Source organism: Squalius cephalus, assembly GCF_949319135.1.
Source record: "Squalius cephalus genome assembly, chromosome: 22".
Classification (NCBI taxonomy): Eukaryota; Metazoa; Chordata; class Actinopteri; order Cypriniformes; family Leuciscidae; genus Squalius; species Squalius cephalus.
This window is the reverse complement of record NC_137143.1, coordinates 10545171-10558843: the sequence shown is the minus strand read 5'-3', so window position 1 is coordinate 10558843 and position 13673 is coordinate 10545171. Positions and strand designations below refer to the sequence as shown.

The 13673-nt window shown below is 37.6% G+C and overlaps 1 protein-coding gene across 2 annotated transcripts in view; it reads left to right on the top strand.

Moving 5' to 3' along the window:
• ttll7 (tubulin tyrosine ligase-like family, member 7) overlaps positions 1-13067 on the top strand; it is a 177777-nt gene extending 164710 nt beyond the window's left edge. The window contains exons 18-20 of one of the 2 annotated variants that reach the window (XM_079857474.1): positions 22-182; positions 2355-2528; positions 11194-13067. In XM_079857474.1, coding sequence (XP_079713600.1) covers positions 22-182; positions 2355-2528; positions 11194-11311 — 453 coding nt within the window. In that variant the 3' untranslated portion in view covers positions 11312-13067. Of the gene's footprint in view, positions 1-21; positions 183-2351; positions 2529-11193 lie in introns of both variants that reach the window. The other variant, XM_079857473.1, reaches the window with a different exon arrangement.
• The last annotated feature ends 606 nt before the right edge of the window (positions 13068-13673 follow it).

Sequence of the window (13673 nt, the reverse complement as noted above, 5' to 3'; positions counted from 1 at the left end):
TTATCTGATTATTTCATGAAGGTTTTGGACATTGTTCGTACCAACATCCGCTCAGTGCTGCAGAGGATTTGGAGTGAACCGGATGTGGAGAGTCTACGTCTTTATCACCTTTTCAACCGTGTTTTTAACCGTCTGCTCTGGAGTCACGGTCAGGGGCTCTGGAACTGCCTCTCCAGCTCTGGGTAAGAGAATTATATTCTGCCTTTAAAGTCAACATGAAATTAGAATTAAGCATATTTACATTTACTTTATTAATACACATTCCTGGTCTTACTGTGAATTATTTATTAGGGCACATAATTTCAAAGAAAAAAATTGGATATCTTCTTAAAATTCATCTGCTTGTTTATTGAACTGTGGTGTAAAAGCAATATCACAATCATAATTGGTTAGGATAACAGTGCGACTGTGATTTAATGTGATATTGTTTAATTATTATTCGTTATTACACTTGTAAATGTCACATTATGGAAGATAAGTGGTTTGTAAGAGTGTGTAATGTTGAAAAGGCATTGAGACAGAACAACCATGGTCATGAGAAAAATGGTCTCTGTTTTGTCTTTATTGACTCAATCATAAGTCTTGATATAGACTTTTACTTCCTTAGAGAGTCGCACATAGAAGCATACACGCTTGCTGTTATAATACACATAGACTCTTACATGCTGCGATTTTACCAGCTCTGAGAGCAAACAGCAGGGACTCCTCCGTATTGACCGCCTTTCTCTCTCTAGTCATTGCGAGCGCTTCTCGGAGGCTTTGTGTGGCCCAATCACTCTTGTAATTGCCACAGAGTGAAGGATGTTATATAGCCAGGTTTAGACCATTTGGAGTTGATGAGAGCGAACACAGCTCTAGGGGATTAGAAGCAGTGCCAGCAACCCATGCTGCTTCTGTTTAATCAGGGCCTGACATGTGAAGGTGGCCTATGAGCCAGTAGCACGGGGAGGAGATATCAGTGGGAGAGCACTGCATAGCCTTCCTGCCTGTAATGTACAATTCAGATCCCTAGAAGTTACATTTCATCATCTCTATAATAAAACCTCATCTCCTCTGCCAAGACTTTAAAGAGACTTTTTATCGTTTCTTTCTTCAACAAAAGCCAAAAGAACGAGAATCAGACCCTTTAACCTTCCTGACTGATTGTTCCAGCAGTGTCTATTACAATAAAAGCTGTCCCGTATCGCCTGTATGATGACATACTACAGCAAAATGTCTTAAAATTGTTACTAAATCAGTATTTAATCAGTTATTTTAAAAAAATATATATTTTTATAAAAATGTTATAATGTTCCAGGTAAGACAGACTTCTCTCTGATGACGTATGGCAGACTTTTCCAATCAATTAGGCCGCTTAAACTATTCCCCTACACAATTGACTGCCAACTTTTATTTTTCAATAACCTGTTACACTCACACACTATGTCACAATATGGAAGAAAAGGACTGTTGTGTTAAGGATTAATATATATACACACATTAACACCTGCCAATAAAATATACATTTTATACATTTTTCAATTGTAGTATTTTAAAAAGGCATCTGAAATAATAAAGTAAGCACAATGTTGCATTGTCAGAAATATAGATTTTTCGATACATATCGATACTGAAATATCTGAAACTATTCCGCAGGATTCACAATACCAACTCATTCGATTAATTTGTTCCGGATTAATATTGTTGGTGTTACAGGGCTTGAATTTCGGCGAGGGATTGCGTGTATTGGGTATAATTTTACTCATTCCCACAGATTTTGAACCCATATATATATATATATATATATATATATATATATGGGTTTCACAATGGACCAAGATGAAGTTGTTATTAAGAGGTTTAAGTCGAGTTTATTTTGTGTACACTTGCCATGCAACACTGTAACTTGATACTTTAATAAAAAATTGCACTGATGTGCAGTCACGGGTGTGCATATACTGTATTTATTTAATTTAACCCTGTAAAATGTGACTCATGTATTTAATTAGGATGAAGTTGAAAATATCTATTTTACTATGTTAGTTTTTACCATTTTGAATCTTAATGAAACTTGTGAGACTTATCATTCAGTTGATAGGAATAATCTTATATTTTGGTTTGTGTCCATGAAGTTCATTAACTACAATAATCAAATGAAAATATCTAAAAAATGTAATTGACTGGATTATTTACAAAAGTAATTACCACATGCCATGGTGGTTATTTAATATTTAAACTTTTTGAGTTTCCAGTAAAAGATAACTATACCATGTAATATTGTTACTGTTATATAAAAGTATGCATACCATGACATGTAATGTTGGTACCACCCACTTCTTGGCTGTTGTATTTATGTGCGTATCTTCCTTCAGCAGGTCATCATGGGAGAGCGTCTTCAGTAAGAGCAGTGAGGTGGTGACCGCGCATGAGCTGAGGTGCTGCCAGCGTGTTGTACAGTTGTGTAGAGACTGTCTGCTTGTAGTCTACAAGTTTGTGGCCGACTCGCGCGGTTCTCTCAGCGGCCTTAGCCCAGACTGGGATGACACAAGGTATAGTTACCCTCTTCAAACGCCCATGACGATGCTGCTAAAAGAATGTATTGACACTCACATCACCATTTTGTAAAATATATATACAGTGAGGAAAATAAGTATTTGAACACCCTGCTATTTTGAAAGTTCTCCCACTTGGAAATCATGGAGGGGTCTGAAATTGTCATCGTAGGTGCATGTCCACTGTGAGAGACATAATCTAAAAAAAAAAAATCCAGAAATCACAATGTATGATTTTTTAACTATTTATTTGTATGATACAGGTGCAAATAAGTATTTGAACACCTGTCTATCAGCTAGAATTCTGACCCTCAAAGACCTGTTAGTCTGCCTTTAAAATGTCCACCTCCACTCCATTTATTATCCTAAATTAGATGCACCTGTTTGAGGTCGTTAGCTGCATAAAGACACCTGTCCACCCCATACAATCAGTAAGAATCCAACTACTAACATGGCCAAGACCAAAGAGCTGTCCAAAGACACTAGAGACAAAATTGTACACCTCCACAAGGCTGGAAAGGGCAACGGGGAAATTGCCAAGCAGCTTGGTGAAAAAAGGTCCACTGTTGGAGCAATCATTAGAAAATGGAAGAAGCTAAACATGACTGTCAATCTCCCTCGGACTGGGGCTCCATGCAAGATCTCACCTCGTGGGGTCTCAATGATCCTAAGAAAGGTGAGAAATCAGCCCAGAAGTACACGGGAGGAGCTGGTCAATGACCTGAAAAGAGCTGGGACCACCATTTCCAAGGTTACTGTTGGTAATACACTAAGACGTCATGGTTTGAAATCATGCATGGCACGGAAGGTTCCCCTGCTTAAACCAGCACATGTCAAGGCCCGTCTTAAGTTTGCCAATGACCATTTGGATGATCCAGAGGAGTCATGGGAGAAAGTCATGTGGTCAGATGAGACCAAAATATAACTTTTTGGTCATAATTCCACTAAACGTGTTTGGAGGAAGAAGAATGATGAGTACCATCCCAAGAACACCATCCCTACTGTGAAGCATGGGGGTGGTAGCATCATGCTTTGGGGGTGTTTTTCTGCACATGGAACAGGGCGACTGCACTGTATTAAGAAGAGGATGACCGGGGCCATGTATTGCGAGATTTTGGGAAACAACCTCCTTCCCTCAGTTAGAGCACTGAAGATGGGTCGAGGCTGGGTCTTCCAACATGACAATGACCCGAAGCACACAGCCAGGTTAACCAAGGAGTGGCTCTGTAAGAAGCATATCAAGGTTCTGGCGTGGCCTAGCCAGTCTCCAGACCTAAACCCAATAGAGAATCTTTGGAGGGAGCTCAAACTCCGTGTTTCTCAGCGATAGCCCAGAAACCTGACTGATCTAGAGAAGATCTGTGTGGAGGAGTGGGCCAAAATCCCTCCTGCAGTGTGTGCAAACCTGGTGAAAAACTACAGGAAACGTTTGACCTCTGTAATTGCAAACAAAGGCTACTGTACCAAATATTAACATTGATTTTCTCAAGTGTTCAAATACTTATTTGCAGCTGTATCATACAAATAAATAGTTAAAAAATCATAAATTGTGATTTCTGGATTTTTTTTTTTAGATTATGTCTCTCACAGTGGACATGCACCTACGATGACAATTTCAGACCCCTCCATGATTTCTAAGTGGGAGAACTGGCAAAATAGCAGGGTGTTCAAATACTTATTTTCCTCACTGTATATATATATATATATATATATATATATATATATATATACACTCACCTAAAGGATTATTAGGAACACCTGTTCAATTTCTCATTAATGCATTAATGCAATTATCTAATCAACCAATCACATGGCAGTTGCTTCAATGCATTTAGGGGTGTGGTCCTGGTCAAGACAATCTCCTGAACTCCAAAATGAATGTCAGAATGGGAAAGAAAGGTGATTTAAGCAATTTTGAGCGTGGCATGGTTGTTGGTGCCAGACGGGCCGGTCTGAGTATTTCACAATCTGCTCAGTTACTGGGATTTTCACGCACAACCATTTCTAGGGTTTACAAAGAATGGTGTGAAAAGGGAAAAACATCCAGTATGCGGCAGTCCTGTGGGCGAAAATGCCTTGTTGATGCTAGAGGTCAGAGGAGAATGGGCCGACTGATTCAAGCTGATAGAAGAGCAACTTTGACTGAAATAACCACTCGTTACAACCGAGGTATGCAGCAAAGCATTTGTGAAGCCACAACACGCACAACCTTGAGGCGGATGGGCTACAACAGCAGAAGACCCCACCGGGTACCACTCATCTCCACTACAAATAGGAAAATGAGGCTACAATTTGCACGAGCTCACCAAAATTGGACAGTTGAAGACTGGAAAAATGTTGCCTGGTCTGATGAGTCTCGATTTCTGTTGAGACATTCAGATGGTAGAGTCAGAATTTGGTGTAAACAGAATGAGAACATGGATCCATCATGCCTTGTTACCACTGTGCAGGCTGGTGGTGGTGGTGTAATGGTGTGGGGGATGTTTTCGGTAACCCTTCCTTTTACAGTCCCCTAATTACTAGCTATTTACCTGGTAAATATATGGTAAGTTATAGTTGGTTATTGGTAATTACCACAGGTAACAAGTATGTAAATGCAGAGAAACTACAAACTAATTACTAAGTATTTACCTGGTAAGCATATGGTAAATTATAGTATTTTAGTGTGTAATTACTTAAGGTGATTAGTATGCAATTACAGAGAAACTACCAGGGAAAAAAAAACACCACTGTTAAATATTAACTCAACAAAGTACTGTGTACTTGTTACCTGTTTAGGTTGGTAATAACTCAGATTTAATTGTGTACTTCCTCAGAATGTAGGCAGCCAAGAAACACCTCCTGTTTTTAGAAACACCTCCAGTATTACCCATCAATTCAAGTTAGGTTTGTAGTTATCCTAGGGTTATGTTGGTAACAGTCCATGTTTTTTTATTACTATCTTGAAATTAAGACGGTAGTTTCCAATAAATTACCTTGTCTTACATAGTTGTTGTTCATTGCTACACCCATTTATAGAGGGTTTATCAAATAATTTACCTTACACTTACCTGGTAACTACCCCACAGGAACAGTTTTCCCTAATGTCATGGCACATCTTAAATACTGGGTATGTTCTTGCAGATGTTTTTACAATGTACTCAGTAAGTAAAGTGCAACTGTACTGTAAAAGGAAGCCTTGTTTATTTCCATGGTATTACCGGAATTGTACCATATAACCTGATCATTCCCTTTTCCATATAGTCACAATTTTTTTACCTCGTATGTCCTGCAATGTTACCAAGGAAAGCATGACAATTTACTCAGTAAGTAAAGTGAAACTGTACTGTAAAAGGAAGCCTTTTTATTTCCATGGAATTACTGGGATCTTACCCTATAATCTGTAATAGCTACGTAACTGTAGCTTATAACTTGTAACTTTTTTTCCCTGGTAGTTTCTCTGTAATTGCATACTAATCACCTTAAGTAATTACACACTAAAAGACTATAATTTACCATATGCTTACCAGGTAAATACTTAGTAATTAGTTTGTAGTTTCTCTGCATTTACATACTTGTTACCTGTGGTAATTACCAATAACCAACTATAACTTACCATATATTTACCCGGTAAATACCTAGTAATTAGTTTGTAGTTTCTCTGCATTTACATACTTGTTACCTGTGGTAATTACCAATAACCAACTATAACTTACCATATATTTACCAGGTAAATACCTAGTAATTAGGGGACTGTAAAAGTAAGGGTTACCATGTTTTCTTGGCACACTTTAGGCCCCTTAGTGCCAATTGGGCATCGTTTAAATGCCACGGCCTACCTGAGCATTGTTTCTGACCATGTCCATCCCTTTATGACCACCATGTACCCATCCTCTGATGGCTACTTCCAGCAGGATAATGCACCATGTCACAAAGCTCGAATCATTTCAAATTGGTTTCTTGAACATGACAATGAGTTCACTGTACTAAAATGGCCCCCACAGTCACCAGATCTCAACCCAATAGAGCATCTTTGGGATGTGGTGGAACGGGAGCTTCATGCCCTGGATGTGCATCCCACAAATCTCCATCAACTGCAAGATGCTATCCTATCAATATGGGCCAACATTTCTAAAGAATGCTTTCAGCACCTTGTTGAATCAATGCCACGTAGAATTAAGGCAGTTCTGAAGGCGAAAGGGGGTCAAACACAGTATTAGTATGGTGTTCCTAATAATCCTTTAGGTGAGTGTATATATACAGTATATATATATATATATATATATATATATATATATATATATATATATATATATATACTGTATATATATATAAAAAAAACAGAAGCACAACAGGTGGTACTGGCTATAGTAAAATTGCATATTTATCAAGAGGGAGAACCCAGAACAAAAATTCTGGGGCAAATTCATGAAACCTTTGCATGTAGTATTTCAGTACAAACACTTGTTTTTAAAATATTTGATGTAAAGTCAATGCAAGTCTTTTCAGGGCAAAATACACCCCCTTTCTATGTATAAATATTGCCCAATATACAGAATTGCAATTGATTCACAAATCAGCCTTGTATAAATAATGCGCTATACACACATTTTCTGAATGTTTACAAGAAAGTGTTCCACATTTTTGTGCTGACACACTTACCTTACCACTTTTGTGCATGCAACATGCATTCAAACCAAACACTCCAGCACAACATCAGAAGCACATCTGAATGACTCCTTTCATTCACTATTAGCTCCACATTTGCTGAAACCCATGCACAATTTGGTTCTTATCACCTTATATTTGACAAGTTCAATTCATGACAAACTGAATCTACAATTGCGATTAGCCGAATCTGGTTTGTTAGGAGGTTTTAAACACTAAAAAGTTGGTACAGAAACTGCAACTGAAGTAGTATTTATATGTAAAGCCAATTGATATTTTTTTCTTTCTGTAAGAAAAGATGTTATGCTTAAAACAAGAAACAAAAATATTAAAGATATTCTCTGAAAACACATATCTCTTACTAACTATTTTTAAAGCAAATCAATTTGTTTTGTGTTAAGGATGTTTAGGTATTTTATTTACTGGAAAAGTACTGTACACTGAAAAAAAAAAAAAACACTGATTAAGGATCCCCTGCCTCCGGGTTAACTAACAGAAAGCTTCTTGGTTTGAAAGTGACTTCTGTGTGAGTGGTGCTTCATGCATTACTACACTACTGGCAATGGACAACAGACCTTTTCAATGAAATTTCACAAATCTGATTCTTGCAGAGCATTTTAGCTTGTCCTATTAGAATATTGTGTATTATTAGAGCTGATCAACTCCATTTAAATCACCTACATTAGTGATGTGCTTATGCAGACATTGTGTGTGAATTTTACCTGAGATTAAGCTACATGAGTTTAAGCACTTAAGTGTAGTTTATGAATCATGCAGAATTATTCAGATTCAGATTCTGTCCTTCGAGTCTGGCCTGTTGACTACCCAGAAATGTATCATTGTTTGCACGACAGCACTCATCCTGTGATTCCACCCCCTTGGACTTTATCTTTTGGTTTTGAATCATACACTCTCTCCCCTCCAGTTTGTCTGATCTTCGGCCATAAACCTTTGTCCACCTGTTTGCTGTTTTTTTTTTGTATTTCCATGGGGGCATAACCTCAGAGAAACCCAGCCAGTCATTTTCGATTTCCTCTCAGCTCTCCATCCTAGCCAATATCCGCTCTCTTCTCACACTTGTGTTCTCTCAGGACATGCCTCATTGACGGCTCATTGCTGGAACGGCCCTTGGGGATCCGTTATTTTTCAATCAGCCAGCATCTGCTTTGCCTCGTTAGGAAAATGATGCCTGGGTAACAGTTTCATCCTTGCTTCTTACTCCATCGCCGCCCCCTTATTCCTTGATCGGATCCATCAGGTGACTGTCATGTCTCCGATAGAAGCTGTAGAAGTCACATGACATACCAGAGATGTGCACTTTGCCCAACTAACCCATTAGTTAAGTCAGCACAAAATCAAAATTGACCATATGTACTTCATGTTCTAAGTCTATTATGCATGATTGCATCAGCGCACATTATTTCAAGGAAATGTTTTCAGAATCATTGTTCAAAATTTAACAAATTGCTCTGAAACGACTTATTGGTTACCATCATCCAAGACCCTTCTCTCTAACCACTTGTTATATGCAGGCAATTTATTTATTTTTTTACATTCCAATCAGTTTCTTATGGATAAAATCAAGTCCTAGATTTTTATTTTAAATATTTTTGGGAAATTTGTCAGATTATGGAAGTATGCGAACATTCACCTAACATGAGCGCAATGTGAAACTTTGCTTTTAAAAGTAATGGTACATTATTCTGTTACTCTTAAAACAGTAAATAGTTAAAAATCCACTTACAGAGTAGACAGCTTTGTGAATAATAATGGGAGCAATAGTTTGCTGTTGTCGGGTGATTGCATTTGTGATTAAATAAATAGAAAATTTACAACCTGTTCCACATTTAAAAAAATAAGTGCAGATTTAGTAAAGCATTACTTCAAAAAAGGGTTGCATGTAGCATGTTACCACCAACTCAGGTTCAGTGTTTAGTCACGAAAAGTAAGAGCAACCCACAAAATTATAGTATAAACGAAAATAGGTGCCATTGGAAGTTTTGTGAGATTTTTTTTCTCGATGTAGAACTACAGAGATTTCTTTCTTAACTTTTGAGAAACCTAATATGATATCTGGTGAATGGGGAAGTCTCCTTTTTCTCTCAAAGTGTCTAAAAGTTCTCTCTCAAAGTTTTATGCTGCATGTGGCAGTTGGGTGATAGAGTGTAGGCTTTAAACAAGCAAACAGACTTGAGATATGTGCAGATCTTCGAGCGATTGTGTGTAATTAGTAAAGCACACACACGTTCGAACGTTAGACAGCTGGCGGTTCTCTAGGGGCTTTGCACTGGCAGGTTTTTCCAAGAACTGCTCAGTGATCAAAAGCCCAAAGACCTGGAGGAATCCTCACAGAGGTCCAATTAAACACTGCCTGCAGCCTGATTGGACCCTGAGTGATGGAGCTCTCTCATGGATGAGACTTCCTTACAGGGAATTCTTCAGAGCCAGAAAGGTCCACCTCCATGTATGTTCATATTTGAATTTCATATTCCTTTGACATTTCCTTTTGTTGACCAAACTCGGCAGTCTGTACTGAAAAATATGCTAATGAGGCACAACCCCCAACCCACAACCATTTCCTGAGAACTCACCTGTCTGGAGTTCCCTGAGGGAAGAACCAAAAAAAATCGGGCTGGATGTTTTTAAAGCTTTAATGAAAAGAATGTAGAGAAAGACCATGTGCGCATGATGTGAAAGGTGGCTCGGTGTGTGTGATGGAGACATTCATCGATATTCATCATTGTCCAGAGTTTTTATGATCCATAAAACATGCATGACATCCATGTTCCATATTGCTGATTGAAGGGAATGCACTGCAAACACATGCTTAGTGCGGTATTATGAGAAGATTCAAGGGCATTCTTTTATAAAAGTTAATTTGATTCTTCCCAAGTCTCTTGGCCCTGTCTTTCTACAGCAGGAGCTTTAGAACAAATCTTCTTTAGTTAGATAAAGAGCAGCCCTAATTTGTACTGGCATTATGTATTGCTGTCGTAACTACATCATTGCATTCATACAAAGCCACTTCTTTCATTCACACAAAGCCACTTCCTGGGCCCCTGAGTCGTGACACTTATTCTTTTGTTTTTTAATTTATTATTTAAAAAATCCATTTATACAAGCAATAATTTAAATACAATTCTTCTATGATGAACAAGTTTTCAGTTTTAGAATTGTTACAAAATATCTTATTGACAATTCATGAAAAAATAACTGTTTAGGTATTATTATTATAATAAAGCCTATAATGTACGAAGCAGTATTGATTTATTTATTGATTTTAATGAGTGAAGCAGTTTTATTTGATTATTATATATTTTTTTTTTTTTAAATATTAATGATTGAAAAATTCTTGTTTGCCAAATCAAAGTCACTGTGATACAACCAACATGCAGGAAATTATTTCACACAAAAAAAAGCCCCAAAACAGAAAAATTTTGCAAAAACATATGAGACTTAAAAAACTTGTATACCTATTAGAAATATAAGAACTATATTTCTAAAAGACGTTTCCTGTTTATCATTTCAGACATCCTTATTTGTCATTGCCCCATAGTTTTTTTTTTTTTTTCAACATTACTAAAAGGAGAGAGAGAGAGAAAAAATTATTTGTCGGTTAGTAGATTGTTTTTTATCACTGTGTTATTTAATTAATTAACTGTTTAAATTGCTTTGTTTTGAGTAGAATTATAATTAAGCTGTTGTGGTATTAGCAAGTGTGGGTCATCAGCTGTCTAGGCTGGTTACCCTCCTTGTCTCTGTCCTGTCTTGGAACATCCTGTGCATTAAACAAGTTCTTATCTGTTAAAACAAGTCCCGTTCAGCCACTTGTGTCACTCATTATTAAAAACGGCACAGTGTAAACGTGAGGGTCAGCGGAGGGGACAGGAATCTAAAGCATCAGCTGGGGAGCCGAGAGAGAGCCTGATCTCTTTAGGTGACCTTTGTGCCTCTAATCCTGCCTTTGAGTTTGGCATCCGACCCCTATATCTGATTCCTCTCTCCGTCTGTACAGGTATCTGCTGCCAGTCACTTCCCAGTTCATCATCAAGTGGCCGTCTTCTAGCTTCGGCCGCTCGGCGTCCTCGACTCGCCCCCGCAGCGTCTTTACCACACGGATGGGCCACTTCTGATGGCCGCTGGACTCCTGATGGGGGAGAACACATTCAGACCTCTGTGAGAAGGGCATACTGCCTGGGACCTCTGCAAATTCCTGGAGCATACTTAAGTGGATTTGCCTGCCTGCTTTGGTAATGCATCCGATGCATACGATCGACATTTCTCTGCCTCCCTTCTGCTGGAAAAAAACAAAAAAATAAAAAAAAATTCCTGCATTGCTATCTCCCTTAGGATGCTTGTAAATAAATTGATAATGTTCATCATCTTTACAAGACTGTACAATTTATTACATGGATTCCAGGGAATGTTTTAGTGTCATGGAATCAGAAAAAGTCATGGTAACCTCTTTTTTTTTTTTTGCTTTGACAATAGTGGTACTTTTACTCTGTTTTTCCCTAACATGATGTAATTTTCTTAATATTCAATTTATAATTTACATAATTTAGTAAATGTTTCGTTCTGCTAAGAATTTAAATTACAATACAGGGCCGTTCACATAGGTTCTCAACAGATATGTGAAATGACTTTAATTTATGGCGATAGACACACACACACACACACACAAAACAGCATGATGTGTTGCAGTGGCCAAAGATGTGAGTTTAAAATCAGAATTTTGCTTTCCACTGTGGGGAACCTTGTGTACGTTTCATTTGATTTGCTAATCAGTTTAATTTATGCATTAACAATTATCATAAATTTAATGTGAAAATGTAATGCTGTCAGGAAGAACAACACAATACAAAGTTGCATCTCATGAAATTAATGAAATTTAATGTGTCACGGTGCAGGAAAAGATTTTAAAATAATGCAAACTGAATATGTCCAGTGTGAAAGCCCCCCTTAAACTGATTAATAAAGGGAAAGAGTGTTAAATGGTTAGTATTAGATTTGGAGTCAGGGTTTGGGTTAGAGGTTAGGTCTAGGGTCTATTTAGGTCTATTGTAGGTTAGGAATTAAAAATGCTTACCGTTTGGAGTTAATGCTCTGTTATTCTAGACTATAGTTGCCTGTTTTGAATTTAAAGCTGAAATCACCTATCAACTTAAGGATCATAAGTCTCTTAACTTTTATGAGCCATACTGTGTAGATGCAAACATGAACCTCAGCGTCTGAGCTGTCTGATGTGTGTCCTTGCACTGTTGAGAAGAGGGATTTCCAATATTGCTGCCCGTAGAGTATGTTTGATAAATTGTTTATGAGCTCAGTGTGCTAAAACTCGGATGGCTGCATCTTTAAGATACTTGAATTAATTTGTGCTATTTATTTTATTAAAATGTCTGTGTTTACACCTAATTTAAAGTTTGTTTTAACCATGGCATTACCAATGTATCAGTGATTTTATGAAGAGAATAACCTTTTATGAAAGTACTGTAATAAGTGCTAATTGCAGAGCTTTGCTATGGATCTAATTAGGATACAGTAAATGTTCATGTAGTGTTTTAGTAAAAGTGACCTGGATGTGCCAGCTCAAACCACGCTGTGCCAACACTTCTCACAACCAGCAATGTGTTATTTTGATGTGTTTTTGGGGAGCTCTGTGACTGTTGGCAATATTTTTTTTTATTTTTTTTTTATTTGTAAGTAAGAGAAATTGTAGTGACAGTGTTCTGACAGCCAGCTATTTAATTCCCTCTGAAAACAGCGATAACCAGACACATATTCAACGGGCCATTTCAGGTCATTTTGCCCAACTTACCATCATGTCACAATGCCAAATATTATTTTCATTCAGGAGAATGTTTTTTAATAGCAATAAAAGGCTTAAAACATCTAAACAGACTCCAGAATTCTATTTGCGAATCTCATTGAGCTGCGTCTGACCTCTCTGACTTTTGCTTCTTTCTCCTGAGGGTTTCTTAACACAAGGTACCTTACACACACACACATACAATCCACAGCATGACACTTCATGTCATTCCACACAGTCTCGCATGAGATTTCAGAGCATAACCTTGTCCTGTTTTGATCTAACCTGAGGTCATTCTTGAAAACTAAAAACTACACTGTAAAACTCCTTGTTTCTTCCCTTGTCTAAAAAAAGAAAGAAGAAAGACAGTGATGGTGTTACTTAGCAACAGCAGAGAGAAAGTATTGAGATTGAAACACGTGTTGACACGTCAGTGTGATTCTTGATTCAAAGAAATAAAAATTGTCAACAGCTGACGCTTGAAGGGAGTTTTGATTGAATTGCTTTCAGTATTTTTTTGCCTTTGTCAAGCTGTTTTGTTAGTGGTCAACAGTATTGCTGTCCTCAGTTAACAGAGCACAGTAATAGACTACAAATGGCTGAAAACAGATTGTATGCAGGTAAAAGAACGCAGATACATATGCAAGCTCGGTCCTGTGTGTTGCTGAACAAGAGGCGCCATAGCA